Source organism: Netta rufina (assembly GCF_964035555.1).
Source record: "Netta rufina genome assembly, chromosome: 3".
NCBI classification, from domain to species: domain Eukaryota; kingdom Metazoa; phylum Chordata; class Aves; order Anseriformes; family Anatidae; genus Netta; species Netta rufina.
In genome coordinates, this window is record NC_140125.1 from 63447532 (window position 1) to 63473038 (window position 25507).

Here is a 25507-nt window from a genome sequence, read left to right on the forward strand (position 1 = left end):
CAAGGGGGTTGGAACTAGATGGTCTTTAAGGTGCCTTCCCATCAAAGCCATTCTATGATTCTCTGATAAGGATGCATTTCAAACCAGAAATCCTAGCATCAAACAGATTCGACACATCATCTGATCAGGTCGTAGTGTTACAGAAAAAAAAAATTGACCCCTTCGCAACGAACCAAAACTACAAGTTTGAACAAGGGATCACAGCACTGTACATGCAAATACACTTTTCTGGGAACGTACAAACCATCCATCCAACTTACGAGGTGGTGTGGTTTTTTTTCCATTTAAAATGAGCTTACCGTGTGCCGTCTGCTTTCCAGCTAACTTTGTATGGCTTCTGCTCCAAAAATTTAATATTTTGCTTGTCCATGGAAACAGGCTGTGCTCCAGGGAATCCAGAGCTAAAAAGAGAAACATGTTTATTAATGTTCTGCAATAAGTAGTCACAAAAGGCAATGCATTTTTTCATCAGACTGAAGTCACACCTTGTACTAGACTTGCTGCAAGGTTAACTTGGCAGTTAGAACATCTTCCCCAACAAGGTATTTTGGGAGAAGAACCAAATGCTTTTCTGATAAGAACAAAGGTATTTGTTCATGACAAAACAATGAATTATGTAGAACTTCGAAGTTCTAATTTTAGATGAAGAGAGGTTTGAATTCAAAACTAGAAGCACTGGAAAAACTGTAAGCTTCAGAAAGTTAGGAAGCGCTGTTAGCAACTCCCTGGTTCTTCAGCCTCATAAAGATGAAGTTCAGAATCTGAGACATTAAAACCAAAACTCTCATTAACATTGGACATAAATCCAGGTTGGCCATAAAAATGAGTATTATACCTTACAACTGGAGTGTAATTGCAGCTGTATAAATAAATCTACTGCATGAAGAAGCACTAAATTTTACACAAATACTTGGACTAGACTACATTTTGAAATTGGATGGCAGCAATTCATCTAAAAACATTGTTATCTCAGTGTAAAAGCAATTTGAAAATCTTTCTTAAAATCCACAGTTGATCATTCTGTTTTATAGGACAATGTTTCACTGTTAAGTTTTTTTGAACCTTTTTTTTTTTTTTTTTTTTGTGAAAGTCCATCTAAGAATAATCACTTTTCATTCTTAATGAGCTGTTCCCTTCTGCAAAACTAGAAATATAGCACATTTCTAGACAATAGAAATGAAGTTCTAAATGTTCTCATACCCTTCCCATCCACAGAACTGCTGGCACTTTTGCTGTATTCCTCCTAACTTTGGTTGCGTTGTCACCTGGGTCACACATTTAACTGTTATGCCTTCCAAGAAAATTGCACCCTAAATAAAAATATAATTAAAAAAGAATTAGTGCGTAAGCTTTCATAAAAGCATATCAGAACATGTCAATACAAGAGTCAGGTTAGTTTTGCAACACATGACCTTCATGAGCAATACCAAACTTGAAGACTCCTTCCAGTCCAGCACTAATACTCCCCAAAATACCAAGAAACATCAGTTCAACTTTGCCAATAAAACCAAATATGTGGGCCATATTATGAACACAAGATTTAAGATGAGCAGGAGGAAGGGAAGAAAGGAGGAAATGGTAAGGGATAGGCACTGTAGAACTTTCTTGAAAGTTCTTACATCAAGCTACAGCACCTTTTATTTGTAATTAACATGTTTTTTATTTAAGAAGTAAGTACTCTAGTATCAAATATGTAATTGTAAATTGGTCATAAGTAATTTGCATTAGGGATCAAATTAATAATCTTCAGTACACTTAGTATTACAATAAGGTAGCGTTGGACATATGGATGTGGATGAGAATCCGGACCTAAACAGTATCACAAGCCTGGAGAAAAATGCTGTGCTGAAAGGTCAGAAAAGTCCCTCTCGCACAAGTCTTTATGACACCATTTTAAATGTGTCAAAGAAAAAGAAAAAAAAAGGCCTGAAAATAAGTAAACTAGATACTAATGACAAAGTTGAACTATGAAGTGTTACAAAATATTTTTTAATATATAAATTGTATTTCTAGACCAACAATTCAGCGTTCTCCTCCATCCATGGAAAATAATACTAACAACAGCAGAAAAAATAGTAAGCTAATTTCTTTTATACTTTAAAGTCATGGAAACATTTTTGGACATTTTTTTTTAAAGCAAATACCTCAGCAGATGAACCAATTAAGTCTTATTTTTCTCCCTTGGAATCTCTGAGATACATTTTTAATTCAATAATTAATGCTATTCAGATCTAAACTGTAATTACAATACAAGATGCTTTAACACATGGATTTTACCTCCACTTTAGGTATCTAGCACATTACATGTTTCGAAACGTAAACTTACACTGTAGGGGGAAAAAAGTTACCAAAACGTAGAAGCTATCCTGAATGTCACAGAACAGTCTCAGTAGAGATCAATAAAAGAGCACTGGCAGTAAGAGCCAAACTCAAACAACCTTTGTGTTCCCAAAAAGGCTTGATGATGGGTGGAATAACAACAAATTCTGCGCAACAGAACACAATAAGGCTGATTGTTGAGAATAACACGTTGGGAACATCACGTTGAGAAACCTGCTTAACTAAAGATTTCTATGGAGGTTTCAGACCTACCAGACTTATTTTGACAGCGTATCAAAATCTCAGTGCTTCTCAAAAAAGATCAAAGTATGTTTTACTTGTTGAGCTATGAATTCTGCAAATGAAGACAGAAGCATCTCCTACCTGTTCTCTAAAACGCTTGCAACTTGCTTGAACAAATCTAACTCTATATTACTGATGAAAGGAGCTTTTTTGCTCCCTTCCCCTTCCACACACCATTGCACTCATCTCTTCTACCCTTGTGCAAGTCTCAGAACTAAGTTGGCAAAAATAACAACATGAATTAGTAATATTCTGCCAAATTAGTATCCTAAACTAGCTCACCATAGGATGAGTCAACGCTGGAGCCAGCGCAAGGGAAGCAGAAGGAGCACAGGGAGTGAAAGGAAAGAAGAACTGGAGTTTTCAGTACAGCCTGCATTTAGTTAAGATTGGCTCGGCTGCCTCACCAAAGCATGTTCTAAGAACAGCATATCCTAAAGAAAAAAGCTAGTCCATAACCTTAACTACGCCAAGCTCCGCAGACTTCTGGTGCATCGCTTATCCCGTGTTATTTCTGTTTGCAGAACGCCAGAGTGCAATGCCAGTAGGGACTGCACAGGTGAAAGCAAAAAGCAGGCAACAGCAAAGATTTAAAAAAGAATAAAGTCAAATGTGAAACCAGTGCCTGCCCTTTGAAACGCTCTCTTGCAGATTATCTGATTAAGAGAGTTATGCACATACACAACTGCTTTGGAGCTGCTAATGTCCGAATGCATAGTATGATCAAGTGACCGTGTGAACTGAAATCAGCTGCATGCCACTTCTATGCCTGATATCCCAAGCGTGATATTGTATCACTGTAATCTTGAGAAGTTTAAAATCTCTGTATGGTGAGAAAGATAAAAAGTTCGAGTGCATTACTCCAAATTACAAAAGCATTAGCTTCGCAGCACATAGGAAGGATACACACTGATTTGGTTCCAGGTACCTTGCTTGGTTTGGTTGTTGTTTACTGTCAGCAATTTCAACTGTTTATTGATTTTAAAGACCTGACCAGGTGGAGCAGGGTCTCTTGCACAGGTGGCAGGTGTTTGATGCACACAATCATACGTATACACACATACACAATTAGGTTTTGAGGGTTGAGGAAAGGTGCAAGTCTGAAAGACTTAGGGAAACAACAGTGCTTACAATTGGACAGCCAAGCCAAGCTTGTGTATTTTGTTTTTTCCCCACACAGGCTTCTCCATGCCTCCAGTAGGCACCTTGTAACCTCTCCCTGTATCGCTGTGGATTTTAAACAAGTAGAGACTGGGAGGAGTGAGGAGCAAAGCGCTCGAGGTCGCAGGATGGAGATGAGGTTGTGAGGTGAGGCAGTAGGAGAGTCAAGGCAGAGAATATTTCACTTGATTATTGCAGCCTACGAATATAATCAACTCAGTTACCCAGGGACTTCATCCAGATGCTAGTTTAAATTGAGCCTTAGCTGTATGGCAAGACGAGGCTTTTCCAGGGTAAGGTCAGGCCTCAAGCACACTCAGCAGCGAGGGCGCAGCAGTAGGAAAGCAAGGTGAGTCACCTGCACGTATCGATGCTTGCTTAACTCAGCACTCAGGGGTCGTGAGGAGGTTTCCTTGGATAAGGTGCCAGAACTGTACTCATCAAGCCCTTCCCTCCACACCCCTCTGCCCATCACTTCAGCAGGAGAAGCAGCCGTGTATCACCACATCCTTGGCTCTGATTCTGAACCCTGCCTGGAGGGGTGGGTGGGTGGGCACAGCCCCAATCCTACAGCCCCCTGACCCCGGTGGCTATCACCAAGCCTGGGCAAGAGCCATCTTCAGCTACTCAGAGACTTGACAAAGTGCAAAATGCTCAAAGACAGCCCTCCAGAGGCCAAGAAACATTTCAAAGCTTATCAGAAAAACAGAGAGCACATATCTCCTGAAAGAGGAAGGGAGAGACACTGATCAGCTTAGATTTGATTCCTAGAAACAGAGGATCACACCGCAAGAACTGCCTCTGAACATGAACAAGCAAAAAAAAAAAAAAGGCAACAAAATCCTACCACCTGCCCTCAATAACAAAGTGTGCAACTAATCATGTTTTCTGTGGAGTGGCAGGCTCTGCAGAATTGGGAAAAGCAGGAAACATCACTTCTGTTGAGCTTGGCTTTTGATCTCATCATGTTCTCGCAGATGTAACTCAGAAAACATGGGATTGATGAAACTTCTGTAAAACAGAAAAGCAACTTGCTTCTAAGCCAGCCTCAGAGGAGTTGTGGTTTTTTGGGTTTTGTTTTTGTTTTTTTAACTAAATATGGCAAAATATTATTGAGGAGCATCTGGAGGGTCTGGTTTAGGTGTAAGAATTAATTCCACTTTCCCTAAATTTCATAATTGCATATTCTTAGTTTTGTGACTTGGTGGTGGTAGCTTTAGAAGTCAGTGCTATCCTTAGGAAGGGCAGGGGGAGTTCTCTATTCAATATAAACAAAGCCCTACACTTAAAAAGAAATAAGGAATTACACAAACACACACTGGTAGGCGATTAGTGAAAAGGACAGAGGCAGCAACAGACTAAAACGTGAATTAGTATTATTTTGTTTCTATATACTGAGATATATAAGCAGAAGCATTAGCCTTAAGACACATGAAACTAATTTCTCCTTATTAAGCACTGGGATGGCCTCAGCTAGAGGCTTGTGTTCAATTCCAGGCACCAATGCCTCAGAAAAATGTAGGTTAGCATGACAAAGAATGACCAGAATGGTCAGAAGTATTAAAAAAAAAAAAAAAAAGAAAAAAAAAAAAAAAAAAAAAGACCATAGGGAAAATGTTAACAAAGTGGTATTTAATGTGGGAAAAGAGAAGGCTGAAAGCAAACACGACACCTGTCTTTAAGTGTATAAAATGCTGCTGTGAAATAAAAAAAAAAAATAAATAATAAAATCTTTTTCCTATATCCATCAAGACATGTCCACAGGCAGAACACTAAGTATATGGGTTAAATGTACGAAGGGATGTTAGAAAGAGAAAAACGAAGCCACTAATATTTGAATCGATGTACTTTTGTACTTAAATATTACCCTTGCTAAGTATATCAGCCGTGAGGTTTCAGAGTTTCCCTCTGTCTCACAGATGACCACAAGACACCTGCCCTCAACATCATGAAGCAAATCCCTAGCAGTAAGCACCCCTTCCAGACTGGCTGAGACATAACCACCCATTTTAGAAGCATTAAATATTACGCTCTGTACTTACCGTGAAAGACACAACTTACATAGAAATAGAACAGATGGTACTCCTTAATCAACAGTAAGAGAGCTGGGTGACCCACGAAAAGTTGGAAAGTTCTGGCTGAGAATTCTAACTTTTTGCCCTATTTACAAAATACTTGGAAATTATTTTTTTTCCCCAAAGTGAGATTCTAAGTGTCAGCTAATATTGCTTCAATGCTATGGTCAGCAGGGCGTGCACTGAGGGAGTCGAAACACGTTTGGATTTGCTGTGTAACACCTGGGACTAGAGCAAAGGGGCTTGCTGTTACCTGTCAACTACATTCAGGTGATGGTGAAGGAAACTGTAATGGCACTATGTTCTGACTGTTCCAACGCTTTGTAAGGGAAAAAATAAAGGTTGTCAAGACTCTTTGACATCAAAATACAGAAGCTTTAGTTAAAGATGCTGCAGTAAAGTTTCTCGTGTCCCCGGCATAATTTCTGAAACAGGCAGCATGCTAACTTCTCCTTGTGGCTTTCTGGGCAGTTGCTCCTGACTGTTCATCATCCTAGCAAGCTGCCTGGGAAACATCTTTTCCTCTACCCATGAAACTTTCCTTCTATTCCCACAAAGACTTGTGTCGAACAAAAACATTTCAGCACATTAGTATCATACCAGCCCCCGTCAGTTTGACATTACACACCCCTAGGTGTTTGCTGAGGGGGTCGAATTAGAAAGCCAAAAACATCTGCTGAGGGAAATCAACTGTAATGATGAACATCGAGCCCTTTAGACAGCAAAAGAAGAGAAAATCTAGAGCAAGAGGTATTTACCTGATAATCATTCCCCCTGTAGATGGCATATTTACAAGGAATCACAAACAGACTGTATCCATGTCTACTCAGTTAAGAAGCAGTCCAATCTGCCAGCCAAGAATCACGGTAAAGAATTCTCCCCGTGCCTCCTCTTCATGGCAAAGACTGTTCCTCCAGAGCTGCAAAACTGAATTATACGAATATGCATATTAACTAGATGACTTTCTTTCATAAATTCTCTAACTCTTAATTACGTTTTCGTTATTAATATGCTTATTCGTATAATTTAGCTTCCAGCTTTCAAAAAAAACCATGCTGGCAGATAAGAAAAAGCCTGGGGAGCCAGGATTGTGATTCCCGTTCAACAGATCAGTTTAGCTTTATACTTGTGGGGAAAAAAAATAAATCACTGGACCTCACCATCACACCTCAATTACTAATGCATCAAAAGACAAGTCAAAAAATATCAGTTTGGCAGTTAACGCCCAAAGTTTTTAGATACCAAGGTATTACTGCAAGGCTAATAGAGGTAATGGCTATATCCCTGAATATATTTTGACTATGAATATTTACAGTATCAGCAGTCTTATTTCAGCTGATGGTCTATTGGAAAGTGATTTTCAAAGGTCATCTTGCTTCTTTGGACAAAGTTTCGCATTCCTTTCAGGCTAATTTCTACTATCTTCAATCTGTGAAGCATGATGAGCAGCTGCAGTAACAACAAAACACATCTTTGCAGCACGTTTCATGTGAGGATTTCCAAGTGCTTGCAAACACACCTCAGGACACAAACAAAATAATTCAACAGTAGGCAAAAGGATCTACATCTAGTTTTGCTCTCAGTAATATTCTCCTGTACTTGTTTTCTATACAAAACAAAAGTCATAGATTTGGAAAGAGCTGAACGATTAGTACAGTACAAGAATATTCTCCATACTTGAGTATTAGTTCCATACTATAATTAAGCTACAGTAACTTAATCCATCAGAATTATGCAAATTTGTCTAAATAATCACAATAAGTGATCACATTTCTTCTACTTCTTATCACTATTATAGTTAAAATAGCTTTGAAAAAAAAATATGATTTCCAACTGTCTTGGGGTTTTTAAAATCCTATTGCTGTTTGCTAATCCTAGTCTCAACCCCCCTGGATTCTCAAAAGTAAGAATATTTATTAGAATAAGCACTGAACTTAAAAGATTTTTAATTTTATCCACACATGGCTGCAAAAAATAAATAAAAACTGTTTTATATACACATCCCATAACATTTCACCTCTAAAGACAGACTGAACAATTGAGAAAAGCTCTACTATCTCAACTCAAGCTTAAAAAAATGTTGTATTAGAATAATTTTAAATCATTATTACAACTGAAATAGGTGAGGAGTTAAATGTTGAAGTTCAGTGTTCAGGCAGGAAACAAAGTTTGCAACAAGTCTACCTGTTTTTCCTGGCTTGAGGCAGTACTACCTGTTCCTGACTTGAACGACCACTAGCACTTTTCTGTCACATACAATGTAGGAACATATGACTAAACGTTTATGAAAGTAATCTTAGCAATTAGAATATTAAAGTTTTTAATCAAAAATACCAGTTTTAGGCGTTCTTTTCTCCTTTTGCCAAACGAAGAGCTTGATGATCCAGGTTCTGATTCTTGGCTTCCTGTTCTACCACTGTCATCATCCTCCTCTTCATCTTCCTCAAAGCACCATTCTGGGAGCTCAGGTGGTGATGGTGCATCATCTTCATCTCCATAACGACGGAATAATTCCTTCAAATAATCCCCTTTATAAATACCTGGTGGTCTAGCCTGAGCAAAAGTAGCCACAGCTGCCTCAATACTGTCAAATAAAAATGGGAAAATTACTCTGTATGTCTTATTTATTAGTTAGGGCATAGCATGACTAAAACTTATTTAAAATGTATTGGTACTGCAAATTCAGAAAAAAAATCCCCAAATGTTAATTACAAAAACATTCATGATATTCAAACCACCATACTTAGATCAGCCCAGCAACTGTATTGCTCTTGCAGAAGATTTTGCATTGATCATGTAGATCCTGTGTTTATATCTTGGTCTGCTTCATCTCCTAACTGCAGCTAAGAGCAACCTGCTGGTCACCTAGGCAAAACTTTTGTTGTAACTACAACTTCTATTATTGCTGTAGAGAAGGAATGGATGACATGTAGCTAAGTACTTAAGGACTGAATGAAGAGGAAAAGAAGTCTTGATGAACAGAAATTTAAGTCATAAAATTCAAATACGGCTACACACTTCCTCCTAAGAATTACCTTCCCTAGAGGCTTTGCCATCACACTGACAAAATGCATCCAAATCTTTTGTAGCAATTTCTCTTACAGGCAGCTTCTCTCAAAAAATATATGATTTAAAAAATATAATTTATCTAAACAGGGAAGGACTTCTAACTCTCAAACTTAACCGCAGTAATAAACCGTAGACAGAATCACACCAGAAGTTTGAAACCAAACTAACAGCCAAGCACCTTTACTAGCCAACTGGAGAACACTCCAAAATTTATGTCAATGAGCACAAGACATCAAGTTGGGCATGAGCATTGATCTGCTTGAGGGTAGGAGGGCTCTGCAGAGGGGTCTGGATAGGCAGGACCGATGGGCCAAGGCCAGCTGTGTGAGGTTCAGCAAGGCTAAATGCTGGGCCCTGCACTTGTGGCACAACAACCCCATGCAGCACTGCAGGCTGAGGGAAAAGCAGCTGGAAAGCTGCCTGGCAGAAAGAGACCTGGGGGTATTGGTTGATAGCTGGCTGAATGTGAGCCAGCAGTGTGCCCAGGTGGTAGAGAAGGCCAACAGCATCCTGGCTTGTATTAGAAAGAGCTTTAGGACCAGCAGGGGCAGGGAGGTGATCGTCCCCCTGTACTCAGCTCTGGTGAGGCCGCACCTTGAGTACTGTGTGCGGTTTTGGGCCCCTCACTACAAGAAGGACATTGAGGTGCTGGAGCGTGTCCTGAGAAAGGCAACAAAGCTGGTGAAGGGCCTAGAGAACAACTCTTATGAGGAGCTGCTGAGAAAGTTGTTTGGCCTGGAGGAAAGGAGGTTTAAGGGAGACCTTTTCATGCTCTACAACTACCTCAAAAGAGGCTATAAGCAGGGTGGGGATCAGCCTTTTCTCCCAAGTGCCAAGTGATAAGACAAGAGGAGATAGCTTTAAGTTGCACCAGGGGAGGTTTAGGTTGGATATTAGGAGAAATCTCTACATGGAACAGGTTGTGAAGTGTTGGAACAGGCTGCCCATGGAAGTGGTTGAGTCACCGTCCCTGGAAGTGCTAGGTTAAAGGGTGGACCAGATGATCTTAGAGGTCTTTTCCAACCTGAATGAATCTATAAAATATAAGAGAGATCACTAAAAGGTAAATCCCCATCAGGCTTCTTGACAAGCACGAATCCTGAAGCTGGAAACAAAAGCGCATATGATTTGCCGTGAATATTTTTTCAGATAATAAAATAGTCTACCCCTGGAACAAGGAAACCATACAGATAAAATAAAAAAAAAAAAAAAGCTAAATACAAAAATCATTTTTTGTCTGATCCATCCAGTACAAGACAATGCCTGAGAACTTTGAGATAAGTGTCCCAAAAGAGAGAGATATACTTCCTAAGAACCAGATAAGTTTGGTTCCCTCTCCTGATCTTCAGTAAAAATAGAAAACACTTTCAGGAGTAAGGCTATCAGATGGTCAGGGGATCTCAGAAATGACAGTTTAATATCTGAGTTACTTAGAAAGATGTTCTTCATTCTGTTTCATAGAATTCCTGATTTCTTCCTCACGAGACAATTTTTACTTCTGTATCTTTCTTAAATCAAATTACATCTTCTGTAATCAATGCTACCAAAAAGCTAAAACAAACCAAAAAGAGATGGGGCCTGAAACACACTCAAATTTGTCTCCTGTTAAATTAGAAGAACTCTGAGCTATTATGGAATAGATAATAATGAAAGCCAAAAGAAGCAGGAGAGATTTTAAGCTCAGAAAGCTAGCAGAAAGAAAACATACTGTGCAAGTTCTAGAAATATAGCCGTCTTCCAGGAAAACGAGGTGTAAAGAAAGAAAATCTAGTAAGGTTTCTGATGATTAGCTAGAGGGCTTTCAGTCTGGATGACCTTTCTTTAAACTAACTCTGTATTTTAAAATACCTCTCCGCATTCACAATGCATCAGCTGTACTCTCGTATCATACGCTTAAGGAATGAATATGGATGGATTTTTCCATCAGGAAAACCTTATTTCCTCTACAGCAAATAACAGTGCCTTATTTTAACGAATGATACAGCAAATTGGATTTATCTTGATACAATGCTTAGCATTAACTACCACCTTGCAGAAATTCTTCTGCTGTGGACATTTTTACCTATCAAGTGGAGTCTGAGTGCTCTGTTAAAACAGCATTACAGAGAGGAACAAACTTGATATAATTAGTTATTTGAACAAAACAAAAACAAAACAAAGAAGATATGGCTGCTAAGTTTTAAGGCTTTTCCCACACAGGTTTGAAAAAAAAAAAGAGGCTGCATAAAAGGACTTGCAAATAGACTTGCGGTCGTTTTCTCCAAAGAGGAAATGCACAATACTGAGTCTGATTACTGCATGCTGCTTTTAAGTTGTTACATTAAAAGCATACAGATTTGCTATTTCATAGGAATAACTATAATCATGCTATAAAAATCTCAGTATCTGTGTCTAATTCCTGTACTCAGCTAAGATTCTGCCAAGAATCAGCCACCCACTGTTAACACTGTTCTGTCTCCATTACTCCAGTGCCTTTATTCCAAGTTTACTAACAGAAAGCGATGACCCAGTTCTTTGCAAACAGCTTGCAAATACACGGTAATCACCAAGTGAACTCTATGTCCAGTCACAAGAACAGGCAGCAACTGGAGTATAATTTTCTTCCCTTAAAGGACCGTACCAGAAATACCATCCAACTGCTGAAAGGACTCATTAAGGAACACACCTTGCACATGACCCAGTCGGCTCAGAGACAGTGTTTCACGAACACTACCAAAGGTGCAAACTCAGGCTCATCAGAATGGTACAGGCAGTATTTTTTAAAGTCAGCATTATTTAGCAAGTTCATTACTATTTATGAGGGCACAAAACTTTTAAAGTACAGGTGCCTCTGTAGAAACATGCCACAGACTTTAGTCAAACAGTGACTGGAAACAAGGACTGTGTTTCCCCATCACCAACCCAGAAGTGTCGATGTCTCTCCACTGTTGCTCTAGCTAATGTCTCCTTTTCAGAACTCAAGAAACTAGAAGAGTTAAACACAAACCTTTGTGAGAAAGCAGAAGAAAAAAAAAACTCTGAGCATTCTCTGAACTCTACATTATTACTCAAAGCATGGGGTATGTCATGGGGGACAGAGACAGCACAATCCATACACTTCCAAAAGCCCACACACAGCAGGCAGAGCTAACTTTGACCTACCAGACCTGAAAATTTTGACTGGCTGAGCCTAAGCTACCTTAGGAATACTGTTAGCATTGTTTGCTCAAAATTAGTAGGAAGTTTTAAAATAAACAGTGAGTAGCTGTTTATCGTCTTGACAGCTATGCTGTCAAAGCTATGCTGTCAAGATGATAAGTAAAACATACTGAAGATGCTATTAGTCTACAAATTCACAGGAATTAAAATTCAGTTACCTCCAGTCCATCTTTTCAACCAAAAAGGCACAGATCAGAAATCCAGTTCTGTTGAAACCATGCGTGCAATGGACACCTAGACGAAGCAAGAGAAGAGAATAATCATTTTAAAGTAGTTTTAACAAATGTTTTAGTTTCACAAGTGTTTTTGGATCTTCATCAATAACACAAATGAGTTATCTTCCTTCCTATCAAGGCATCCCAGATGGCTTAATGCATACAAGCCTAAAAAAATATTTATTACATTCTTCCTGCAAATTATTAGCAACAAGAATATACATGTAGGATACTTCAGACTGCACCAACTCAAAAACACTAACTTAATGCAACTCAAATGTGGCTAATACAGACTAGATTCAAAATTGTTCTCTGTTGTTTGTTTTTTTTAATGAATGATCAAACACTTATCAGAATACATTGCAGTCAAATTCGATAACTGTGCTTTAATGGATTCAACAAGCATTACATTTATTTCACACCATCAGGCATAAAAATCATACCCAGATTACCCTACTTCAAACTTGAAAGCAGCGTCAATAGACTACAACTCCATGTCAAATTCGTAATTACCACGCTAAGACCAGACATACCGATTTCAGAGAAAAACAAACACTACAGAAATAAAATTATACAACAATGTAATTGCCATCAACTACTAATCTTTTCAATTTAAGAAAAAACAAATTTTCCCCCTCTCTTTTACTGAATTCATTCCTCAGTGAAAGGAGGGGAAAAGTCAAACATTGGAACTCCTCTTTTTTTCCCGTCCATTTCAAGGCAACAGCACCATCTAGTGATACACAAACCAAGTCTGAAACTTGTAGGGCTAAAATGTGGTGAAGGATTCAGGCAAAGTGTTGACTCTTCCTCACAGTGCTTTCTTTTTTTTTTTTTTTTTTTTTTTTTTTTTAAAATGGCAAACACCACAGCATCAAAGTTTCCACTCACACCAAACGCAATTATTCTTAATATTAACACATTTTACAGCTCTGACTATAAAGCAGGCTTTTGTTGATTTACTTTCTTCTCTACCATAGTTAGCAGAGTAAGTCAGCAACAATTTGAGCTTCCCTTCTTAATAAAGCAAGGCAAGAAATACCAGGAATTTCTTGGATTCGCATATTCGAACCATTAATAACAACAAAAATTGTAACTTGCATCAAAGGAAATTAATTTTAGCTTCCTCATAGAATTTGTTCCCAGCAATCACTTCTCCTTTGTTTCCTGCTTAAGCAAAATCTTGCTGTTTTGTTCCCTTGAAGTTGGCAGGCATGTTGCAGTCCTTCAAGTTGCAAAAATAAAGCTTCCATCCTATAGAGTACTAGCTGAATAGAAAACGTTGATCACTTATCATTCACATTTCAGGCTCTTTTCATGTCTAATCTTAACACCAGCACTGAAATGGCACACAATTGCTATCAATAAGCCCTGCAGCTGTTGCTGCTACCAAAAAGGTTAAGTCAATAATTTTATACACATGCCAAAGATAAGAAGCTTTTCAGCAATGAGACCAATGGTTTGGAAAGGAATGGTCACACGGGGTGTTGTACTATCACTCCTGCAGACTGCTTTCCCTCGTGATAAAAACATCCTCCACACCAATCCCTTGGATGCTTTTTCTTCCAGAACCAGAAATAACCTTTCTGTAACTAACAGAAGGGAAGTGGAATATCCCAACATTTCACTTTTGCTACAAAAGCCTAAACTACAGGTCAAGAGCTTATTCAAGACATTGATTCATTTCTATGGGAAAAAAAAAAAGTCAATTAAGAGTCAAGAAAAAAAATACTCTAAATAGTGTAAGAACATTCCAAAATACACTTAAGTCCAAAAGTTAATGACTCAACACTGAAAGCGGCATTTTAAAAGTTTAAATAGCAGTTAAACGGGTCTGCTATTTTGTGCATGTTACAATGGTATCCATATTCCACATAAATTGCTGACCCGTAACAGTATTTCATTTTCTGCAGTACTGCCAATAGCTGATCCCACTCGCTGTCTCATTTAGCAGTTTTTCATATCACATACTTGTGCTACAGTTCAGGGAAGAAAACAGAGGTTTCAAATTAAAACTTCATTCCATGAGGAATACAGAAATAATAAAGTATCTGAAAGGAAATTATGTGAAGGACTTAATAATGTGCTTCAATTAAATGTCTCAGCATTAATAAAAATAAGATTCTCAGTGGTATCCAGTGATGGGTCAAGAAGCAATGGGCACGGATTGAAATACAAAAAACTTTGTTCAAACGCAAGGACAAAAAGAAACAAAGCCTTTTTTATTTTAAGGGTGATCAAACACTGGAAAAAAGGTTGCCAGAAGGTGTTGCGAAGTCCCCAACCTTGTGGACTGTCAACACCTAGAGGAACACGGTCCTAAGCGACCTGCTTCAGCTGACCCTGCTCTGAGGGGGGGTGATAGGCTGGGTGGTTTCCAGAGGTCCCCTCCAACCTCCACTGTTCCAAGACTGTGTGAATCCTGAACTGTGTGAGCATACTAGCTTAGTTTACCAAGCTCTCATCAATGACACCTACACAAACAACTGTTCTATGTGCTTCCAAGTCATACAGACACTCTTTTTCAGTCAGGTTGCAGAACTATCATCTTTTGCCCAAGGACAAAACCCCTTCTGAATGTGGAAACTAAGCTGCACAGTAATTTCTTGTCTCTGATAGCTTGTAGTGAGACGGGGAAGATGCTAAAACTTATCTGAATTAATATGTAGCTACATATATGGTACAATATGCTAATTATTGAAGAATGTAGACGAGAACCTTATGAGAAGCAAATGTAAAAAGGAAGACATCACTCAAGGCCAATGGATAAGGGAAGAATGAACAACTCATTAGGGAAGGATGAACAACTCTTTGGCAGGAAACAAGGCAAAGATAAGCAAAAACTCCTAAATACTGTCCAAGAGAAGGTCAAAGACCAGAAAGGTAAAAAGTTTAACCTCCTCTTCCTTGTTGCCTTCGTCCTGATAGACCCCAGCCCGTGACCACCAGGCACGGGTGCAACCGGGAGGAGCTAAGGGAGGGGAGTATGGAAACAAGGACTAGGAAGAGGTCCGCCTTTTGGGGAGAAATGAATGAATATGTAATAGAGCTCATGTAATATGTAACAGTATTCATGTATAAATCTGAGAAACGACCAGGAAGGCACACACTTTTTTGAGGGAAGCTACTCCCAGTGCACCTGGTGCACCACAATAAAGTATACCTGCTTTACAACCCTACAGTTGTGGAGTCATTTCTGCACATCAGCAGATAGAGATGAATATTAATGTGCTTACCAAAAATCAGAATAAAGTGCTCTTACTAGAACTAAAATTCACTTGAGAACTTATTCTGCTCTGACAAAAGTCAGCCTCATGACATTTGAATAATTACTATGAGACACTATGCTACAGAAACGCTTAGCCTAATGTTTACTATCAATTTCTGGCAAATAATCAGCTGTTTTGTGAAATTTGTTACAGAATATCTGATAATTCAGTTACTAAATATGACTTCAAGGAAGCCAGGCCATCGAATGCTAGAACAACAATCAGGCAATGCATAACCTTCATCTGTATCAGCAGGAGTTTCAAAAACACACTGCAGGTATTTTGTGTTTGTAGACAGTTCTTAAGCCTCTGTATTTTCTGCACAAAGTCAATAACTGGATTCAAAATGACTTATGCAGAAACATACTGGTTTCTGTAAAAAGCAGCAGTTTACTCTGGAGTTTAAAAAAAAACATATTTATATATGCACAAACACTGTACGGCAGAAATTCTTCAGCTTATATAAATTAACAGAAAAAAAATAATGAAAACAGATAAAAGAAGACATACCTATAAGCTCTGAGGGATTCTTATCACTGAAGTGTTCACATACACGGATAAATGTTTCTGTATTCTCAGGTGTAGGACACTCACCATGCCTGATAAATATGGGAACACATCGGTTAGGACAAAGTTTTGGAGAAAGGAAGGGAGTCGGGATTAAGGAGGGGAAGAGTAATTACTTCAGTGTGATCTTTGAAGTTAAAAACTCAATATTAAAAGAGCGAAGACAACTTACCCTTTACACTGGAGCTTTATGTATTTAATTCCCTCTTTCTCTATATCATTCCTATCGTAGAATCTAGTAGTGTTGGTCAAGTCCACCAGCAAACCCATTTTAACCTAAAAAATAAAAATGAAGTTATTGCATATATTTGGTCCAAATATTAATGAATAAATATTAATTGGTTAATAACATCCAAATTAAAAACAGTAGCAGGCTACTGCTACAAGATTCAAATTTCTCAAGTACCATGTTCCACATATATATATAAATATCAACTTCATTCTATCAGCATCATAGTCATTTTTTACTTTGTGAAATCTTGCGTCTGAATTAGCACTGGTCATCAATTCAAAAACCTCATTTTGTCTCCCCCCAAAATCCCCAAATAAGAATAATCTGTTAACAGCAAAAAAGTACATGCAAAAGAAGTATTTAAACATGTTAGAAGACATAAATCTAAATCAGGCACTCTTACACTTTACATAAAACTTTAAACAGTGGGAGTACCATAAAAAAATTACCTCCTGAGACTTACATAAAAGTACCCTCTTAGAAAAAACTTACCTTAATTTACCCATCTGCTACAATGGAAAACACTGTTTCAAGTTTAAAACAAAAATCTCTTAAGTTCCTAGAAATACTTTATTCAAAGCTGAGATGTTAAAAAGTTTGAAATCTTCAGAGATGCTTGCTGCTGGTTAAGTAAGGTTGTAGTTTTAACCATACAGACTTTGGGACATACCTGAATTAAGGTTGCTTTGTCCACTCTACTCTAACGTGTCCCCTTGCTAGTGTTTGATTTTACAGCTGTAAAATAGCTCTTTAACAGCAGCCTTACAGAAGTTACTGTGTTTAAAAAACTAAGATGGAGAGCAGAAATTCCAACGGGTGGCATCCTACACACTGTTCATCAGCATCCTACTGAGTCCTCACTGAAGCTAACACAGGAAATTAAACTCTTCATATTTCCTAAGATTTCTTAACACAATGGTGGAAAACATTTTATTCCATGTTCTGGGGAAATGTTTGCCTTTAGGTCATGGACATAGGAAATCACAGAGAAACAGAACAGGGGGAAAAAAAGTTGCATGGCCATCTGCTGACTCGATGCTGGCCTTCTCCATTCTATGGAATTTCATCGTTGGTCCACGTGTGACTTCTGCCAAGCATCAATCTCCCCCTGTTACTGCACAAAAACAGCTTACTGGCACACCTGAAAGCATTCCTGGTTTCCTACTTTATAGGTACAAGTAATTGCTTTTGGTCAAAAAGCAAAATGTCGTGCTTTCAGGTAGGATCCTCACCATGAGGTCGGATGTCTATTTAGAAGCCATTTACAAGGAGTCTTTCAGCAAAATCCTCGTTCTATAGTCTTGTCTTTTTAAAGAGAGACATCAATAGTGCACTAAAAAAACACATTACCACTGAAGCATGTTACACGTGCAGAAACATAAAAGAACACCATGTCTTCAATACGTTTAAAACTCCAACTCACATTCATGAACAGGGCTCTGATCAGGTTTTATTTACCTGAAGGTGAGCAGACTGCTAATAATTTAGAACTGCAGCTAGAGAAATTCCAACTTAAAACACTGCTTCCAGGCAATTCAGAAAAGATGAATTCCAATTTTAACTGGAATACAGCTCAGACACAGAAGATTCACCCAAGTATGTAAATCAATAGACCCCCTAAGACAAATTTCCAGTTCTCTACAGAGGTAGTCATGTGTGGTTCTTACGGTGTATTTTCATATTTTTATATTTAAAAGTGTCATAGTGTTATGTCAGAAGCACTAAATATATGTACTCTAATACCTACATCAGTTCGAAATTCCTTCTTTTTTGCCTAATTCAACTTGCATATTTTATTCAGAATGGTTTACTGAGACTCTTTTGCAGAAATACGAGCTACTTCAGTAGCAGTCCACCTGAAAACAATGTTTTATCATCTGAAATCTCAAGTATTTAGCATCAATTGAACTGCTAACCATATGGACTGACAGTGTATTAACCAGTGATTAATTTTGTAGGAAGTACACAAAAGGCAATTAGCTTAATGATTACTTTCCTCCCCCTCCACTTCCAACAGCATTCAGCAATCATCTCAGAGATTACTTAATTGACAAGTAAGACCATGCAAGATTTCCGGGTGCTATGCCCTAGGCCCATAACACTACAACACTGAGATAAAGCAGCTAAAAACAAATTGTTTGGAGTACAATGGTGCATTCTCATGCCAGTACTTCCAAGTGAACATACAGGACAACAGGCTAGTAAAGAAAAGCAAAACATAAAAGGGTGAGAAGTCCATCTAAAATGAGATCGTTAGATGAAAACTATTCAGGTACTTCTCTACTGTTCTACACAAGCAATGGCTCTGCTAGGGAATCCCCACAGTGCCCCAGGGAAAGTACAGCAATTGTCTTTTGTGCTCTGTCCTATCTGGAGCCTGGCTAAAGTTGACAAAAAAGCTGGTAAAAAAAAAAAAAATCAGCTGTGTTTTCCCCAGAGCACTATGAAGCCACATAAACGGCCCCTAAATATCTTCCTGCCCAACTGCATAGCTAAGCTTGACAAACTATTCTTTTATCTAAAATATGGGGTTAGGTATAATGCTTCCAAGATATCCTCAGCTAAAGGGAAAAAAATATTTTCAAAATAAGATTAAAATTGTATTTTCACTGAATCTTAAAGTGAAGGACTTGCATTCAGTTCCAGCATAGTAAGAAAAAAAGACACTTAAATGTCTATAAAATGGTGTATCATCTGGTAGTATGCGTATAGGGAAAAAGAGTTGTTAGGAAAATTAGCTGATTAATAAGATCACAAAGACAAATTAAAGGTAACGCTGCTTAATATTGCAAGTTGTTAACAGAGAGCTACAAGAAAAAGTGCGAGTAATTTGTGAAATATAGTTTAACATCTTCCCCTCCAAAAGACACAGTTCCACATTACTACTGAAAACTCAAAGCCAATTCCCAATCCCCCTGTTCTCAAACACCAGTGGTTTCAAATGCTCCCACCAGAAGCTTCCAACCTTCCCCAAACTCCTCCCACAATGAAGACCTGTCACTGAGATACAAGGAAGTTCAAAAATTAATTTCATATCAAAGTATTTAAGCTCAAAGGATACTCAAGTTTTTCCTTCAGCTTTTAGAAATTACTCTTTTAAACGTATTCATGTACAGACTTCTGCCTCCTGACTGACCTACAGAACCCAGGGGAATGCTACAATGTTCTTCAGACCCAAATTGTCCCTAAGTTGCGTGTAATGTTGTATTAAATGTTTGGTTTTAATTTTGGGGATGTTGCATTTAATTGGAAGAGGAGGATGATACAAAGGAAAGCGTCTGTTAAGGAAAAAATTCAGAACTACAGGACTCCTGGCCAACTATTCCCTTATAATTATTACAAATTATTTGTAAGTGAAGATCCTGTGTAGTGACTGCATTCCTCATGTTTTTTATGGAGCTGTAAACCACACAGGCATCTGGTACAACTTAGTCAAAACTATGAAGTGGAATGGAGAGCATAAGGCCTGAAATCAAAGTATACAATTATGAGACTCCAAAATCCATCTGAAGACACACTGCTCCTACAGGAATTGAAACACTGCAGTCACTGAACGGGAGTTACACTGTGCTTGCACTTGGCCTGATCTCACCTACTGCAAAGATTCGAGTACATGGACGTCCATCATGCAGGTCCCGTGCTCTGCTCCCACGCCCTGGCATCACAGCATAGGTTTGCTCCTAGAAAGTTCTTAACAGGAGCTGATTTTTGAAGGACTACCCAAGTAAAATAGACAGTTACCCACTGGAAAAAAAAAAAACTTTTTCCATCCAGCGCTGGGTATGAATCACCCTTCAGTCCATCATTAAATGACACAGCTTTGGAAGAAAGAATAACATTAGAATTGTTGAGCAACTTCTCACTAAAGCACGTACATATTTCTCACACGGACTGTTGCAACAATAAAATCTTACTGCATTGCAACACAATTTAACTGGATTTTTTTCTTGTTTGTAATTTTAAAAGGTGAGTGAATAGAAGAAAAAGCTCACCTATAGCTTGAAAACATCACCTTTTACATACAATAGCCTCACAGTCTTCATACTTATTCTGGCCAGTCTCTCCACGTCCTCCTACTGTTACAAAAGCCTTCTCCCTCTCGCTTTCTCACATTCCAGCTATCTCAAGCTACTAATGCCTTATGCATGTGCTCTTCTGCTGCTCAGCACATAAACAGGTTTAGCTATGTTCCCCTTGCATGACCCCAGAAGTTTCTCATTAGACGCTGGAACTTGAAAACATCCTCCCCAGGAGGCTGAGAGCAATACTACAATGCAGTGAATTCTCTCCACTCCCTGGACTTTTTTCCTTTTTTTATTTTTTATTTTAGGAAAGTAGTTTAAATCAGTGCCTGAATTTATCTGTTAAACCAATAATGTGGCTGAAAACTGATAATTAGTTTTCCAAATAGGAATTCTTTTGAGTTAACTAATGCCATAGCTCGTAGTGACAGAAAATGAACTTTTATAAAGCATAAATGTTATGCTTTAACTTATGCTCTAACTTACCTACTTAAAAAGAAAAAGAAATTATTCACATTGTCACCAATTGCTCCTCTGGTATTTTTTAGTAAGTTCATTAAGATACTGTGTCAGTATTAGCAATTGCAAGAAAAAAGGAGTGGCCATCCCTTACCAAATCCGTGTCTAACGTTCAGACTTTCAGCAACTGCACAGGAAGCTTTTTAGGCAACGTTCCACCTTAGTTCCTCTCATACAGATGTTGCCTTACATGCTGAACCCCTACCTTGAAGTATCTGTGCTAACAGCAATACCTCACCATCACCAAAATCCAGATGTCAAAATTTCTGCTGAAATTGCTAATTTGGCAGATAAATTGCATGGACCTAAGTAACACCAGGGTTTCAGAAGTGACTCATTTGGCAAAGTATGAGCATTTAACAGAGTGAAATAAAGTGATGACAACCATGCCCAGTGAGTTACTTTTCACTTGGGAAAATCGACTTTTCTAGGTCTCCTTGATTGCACACTCATCTCACGTTGCCAGACTGTTGGTAAATTGCTGTTCTGGAAATGCAGCTCTCTGCTAACACATTGCCTATCTTGGCAAATCAAAAATTGTTTAATAGATTTTATGAAACTATGGAGAGAAACTATACATTCTGCTTACTAAACGAAATGAGCAACACGTTAGCCGAGAACCACAAGCTGATACCTGCACTATCAGACTAACCATTTAACCTCACAAAGACTTCATAAATTTGTAGCATTGCAAAACAACTGAGTGATATGCCTCATGGAAAGACTTTGAAGGCTCATCATGGTTTATTTTTTGGGCGACAAATCACTAGCAAACAAACACTCGGAAATTCTGAGGAAGTCTGGGAAGTTCTCTATAACTTTGAAAACACATGCAGAATTTTGAGTTACTTTAAACCACAAATGCTTTTGGAAAACTTCCAGGGATGACTGTTAAAGCTGATCAGAAGTAAGAGTAAAAAAAAAGTATATTACAAAAAAGAGAAACCCAAATGGAATTTAGACACAAAGATCCAAGCATTCAAACAAGAAAAGTCCTACCAGTTCAGCCACACGTGCTTCGCATTTGCCCACTGGTACTTCTATCACTGCTACACTGAGTACCTCACCATCCACCCTATGCCTAAACCCAAATAAGATTCACAACATGGGATTTCCTGTGTTTAAGCCATCTGATTTTTGATGCTTAAGCTCCGGTTGCTAAACAAATTCAGAATTAATCGTAGATCAACCGAAAAAATAAATGAAAATTGTAACCACCATGATTAGCTTTATAAACCACACAATCAAAACAAGTGGTGTCCACCTTCTATGCAAGAGTTTAACAAAGGGATTAGAAGAATAAGGTCGCGTGCCTTTCTTTGCCTGAGAGTTTTAAAAACCCATCTCCAGATGTACCCAGCTACACACAGCACTGACAGACCTCAACATTACATGAAAGGCTGTAAAAGTCCTGTTCCCCACCAAAGCTTTGCAGTCATGCAGAACAACACCCCCGTTGATGTAGGCAGACAGAAATGGGCTGAAGAGAGACAATGAACAAAAGTTTCATGAAATTTGCCTTTCACTTTCAAATGTTTTCACTCATATAAGCAAAATTGCAGTTTAACATATCCATACATAAGAGTCATCTGTAAAACTACAAATTATCTGAATTCTGACTATGACATCTAACCAAGGTGTGACAGTAATAACAGAAAAGAGTGAGGTTCTTGCTGGTAACATAGCAAATGAGCTGGAGAATTTTGTACAATTCTTGCTTATAATAAAATAGTATTTGAGAAACTGAGGAGTTGCGGAGAGAAAATGAATTTTTTTTTTTTTTTTTAATATTTTAAAAAAATATTTTTTCTGTACACGTCCCAAAGTCAGCCATCAACAACATTTTTCTTAAACCTGAAAAGCAACGTCTGAGTAAGTATGAATAACACCAGTAACATTTCAATTAATTTCACTTTACCTTCAGGCTCTTTAAGTAGTTGGACAGCATGCTTGGGTGAAAACGATTTTCTTCAGCGACCTGATCATCGTATCTTGGTCCTAACATTGTCTTCAAAGGTAAAAACTTCCCTATGAAACACAAGCAAATTTTTCAGCTTTTAATGTATACTTGTGTATAAGATCACTTAAAACTTTGTGATTTCAAAGCAGTTTGAGAGGTTCATCTACAATGAAAAACAACTGCAGGAAAAGTATCGGCAACAGCCCAACTGGAATTCTTCTTAGCCACGAAATGTCTCAATGTGCAAATAAGTTTAGAAGGAACAGGTCAGGTCGTCAAAAAGAGGTATTTTAAAATGTTTTAGCTAGTTTTTAAGTGTGATATAGGCTGCAGAGCTAGAGCACACAAGAGAACAGACAAAATTTAAACTTGGCAGAGTTAAAAATATGAAAAACTAATGTTAAATGCCAGCTTAACAGGGGAGCCCAAGGCAGCAGCACACCTGCTGGGGTCCTGCTGCAGCGCCCAGGACCCCAGGCAGTGGCAAGCTGCAGAAAAAGGACTTAAATTCATGGAAAGAAAGGGGCCTGGCGTAGCTGCCCGGCTGCAGCCAGGGGAGCGACACAGGCAGGAAGCAAAGCTGGGGGAACCTCAGCGTTTTCTGCACATGGGAAGTGCAAAACAAATGATTGCCCCAGAATTTTCATCCCTTCTCTCCTTTTTTTTTTTTTTAATAGAACTGTTTCAAAAACGCAGCCTTTCTAACAACAGAGCAAATGCAAGCATGTAATTGTATCGCACAGAAGAGCAGAAGAGGCTTTTTACTGCAGGAAGAGCCCCAGACACACGTCTTTCTAGGAAAGAAAGCACCGCTAGATCCTGAGCTTGTGGAAATATATTTCCCACTTCCAGCAAAGTGAAACCACAAGGAATGAAAAGACACTAATCCACCCATTGCATTCAGCTAGAAAGAGACGTTTTTCTTCCATTTTTACAAGGATCAGTGAGAAAGAAGCTTGCTATCTTTGTAAAAATGGAAGAAAAGCATCCCATTCTCACTGAACGAACGTGCAGGTGTCTGCTGAGAGCTTTTCCTTTGTGCAACATATCCACAGGGATCTCTGTAGCCTTAAATTCTATCGGAACATCTCATCCATTTGCACATAAGCATCTAGCTTTTTAGGAAAGAGTCATTAAAAATGAGGAGATGGGCAGTTACGGAAAGGAAACTGCGGCGCTCCACACAACTTGCTAGCTTATTTCTGACGGTGACCAGCAACACGAGCAATTCCCTCACTGTCATGCTTGTCTGAGACCACTCCAACCTGCGGAGCTTCAGGAAAAGTTATTCACACAGTCAACATACACATTAGATGGTAATAAATTCCCAGCCTCTTCAACTCATTTGGCTATCAGAAAAATCCCTCCCATTGCCCTACTTCCCCCTGCCTTTCCACTCCACTAGCAGCACATCCCACTCTGCGGAAGTAAGGGCTTTCGGCTGTGGGGTTTTTTGGTTTTGTTTTTAAAAAAAATCACAGTTCTCAGCAATACCAACTTACATTCTGCCTTTGAAGTAAGCAGAAATGTAAATTCTGAAGATACTGCTATTTTTTTTCCAAATTGCTATTGCTACAAACGTAGAAACAATCTTCAATACGATCTCATACAATATTCTTCCAGTGACAGAAAACCAAAGTATCTTAACAGGCAAATTTGGTATTTTTTGATCTTTGTACAGAAGCTTGAAAATCCTCCTTCCTAGCACACAGATAAGCCCCTCTCAGTGTCATTAAGCTGCAGAAAATCTAAGCTGTAACGCAAGGAAAAAATTCTAAACTTTCCCAGTAATATGGGAACTATAAGGCAATAGCTACAGTTTCTGCTACAGATCTGACATACAGATCACACTAAAGAAGAGTTGAAAACAGTTACTACTACAACACTTCTTCAGCCTTCATGCGTAAGGGTTTGAAAATTAAATAAGCAATTCTTTATATATTGAACGAGATGAACTGACAGTAGCAAGGTGATACCTTACATGAACATCAAAGCACCCAAAATCATTAGAGTAACTAAACTAAATTACAATAATAAATTATAATTCCTTGATTGAATTCTCACACTTCAAATCATAACCAGAACCCTGACTTACCTTACCACCTACTATCACGATTAATTTCAAATTTGGCAAATAGTTTTGGAAAGCGGATATTAAAGACCATTTTCCAAATCAGAGCTGCCTGTGTGAAAGATTGAAGATTAGTATTTTTTTTTTTTTACCTGTTTTTAATTCTAAATAAATCTAAACATAAGTCAGTATGTCAGACGTACCGTGTAGACATCAAGTGGATAACTCTGAGAGAAATCAAAGTGAATAATTTAAGAATTCAAATTTCCTAAATACACATTCACGTTTAGACACATTTTTCATCTTTTCTTAAAGGTTTTATCTAGAGCATGCCAGTGAAAAAGCTACCCGTAACGTAGCCTAATTTTTTGTGACATGAAGCTATTAATTCAAAATGTGGCAGGAGCCACGAATAATTTATGACCACGGTTATGTTTAGACTGAACATCCATTAGGAAGGTTAAACACAAGGGAAAGTGACCAAGGTTCAGCAAGGGGAACTTCAGTAAGATGAAATAGTCAGTAAA

The 25507-nt window shown here is 38.3% G+C and overlaps 1 protein-coding gene across 2 annotated transcripts in view; it reads right to left on the reverse strand.

Annotated features, from left to right (window-relative positions):
* The window catches only part of RNGTT (RNA guanylyltransferase and 5'-phosphatase), a 179383-nt gene that overhangs the window by 151986 nt on the left and 1890 nt on the right, over nt 1-25507 (reverse strand). For both annotated transcript variants that reach the window (XM_084284969.1, XM_084284970.1), the window contains exons 2-8: nt 22868-22977; nt 16349-16452; nt 16120-16208; nt 12284-12359; nt 8193-8442; nt 1201-1310; nt 300-401 (exon numbers count right to left, since the gene is read on the reverse strand). In XM_084284969.1, the coding sequence (XP_084141095.1) occupies nt 300-401; nt 1201-1310; nt 8193-8442; nt 12284-12359; nt 16120-16208; nt 16349-16452; nt 22868-22977 (841 nt within the window). The remainder of the gene's footprint in view (nt 1-299; nt 402-1200; nt 1311-8192; nt 8443-12283; nt 12360-16119; nt 16209-16348; nt 16453-22867; nt 22978-25507) is intronic.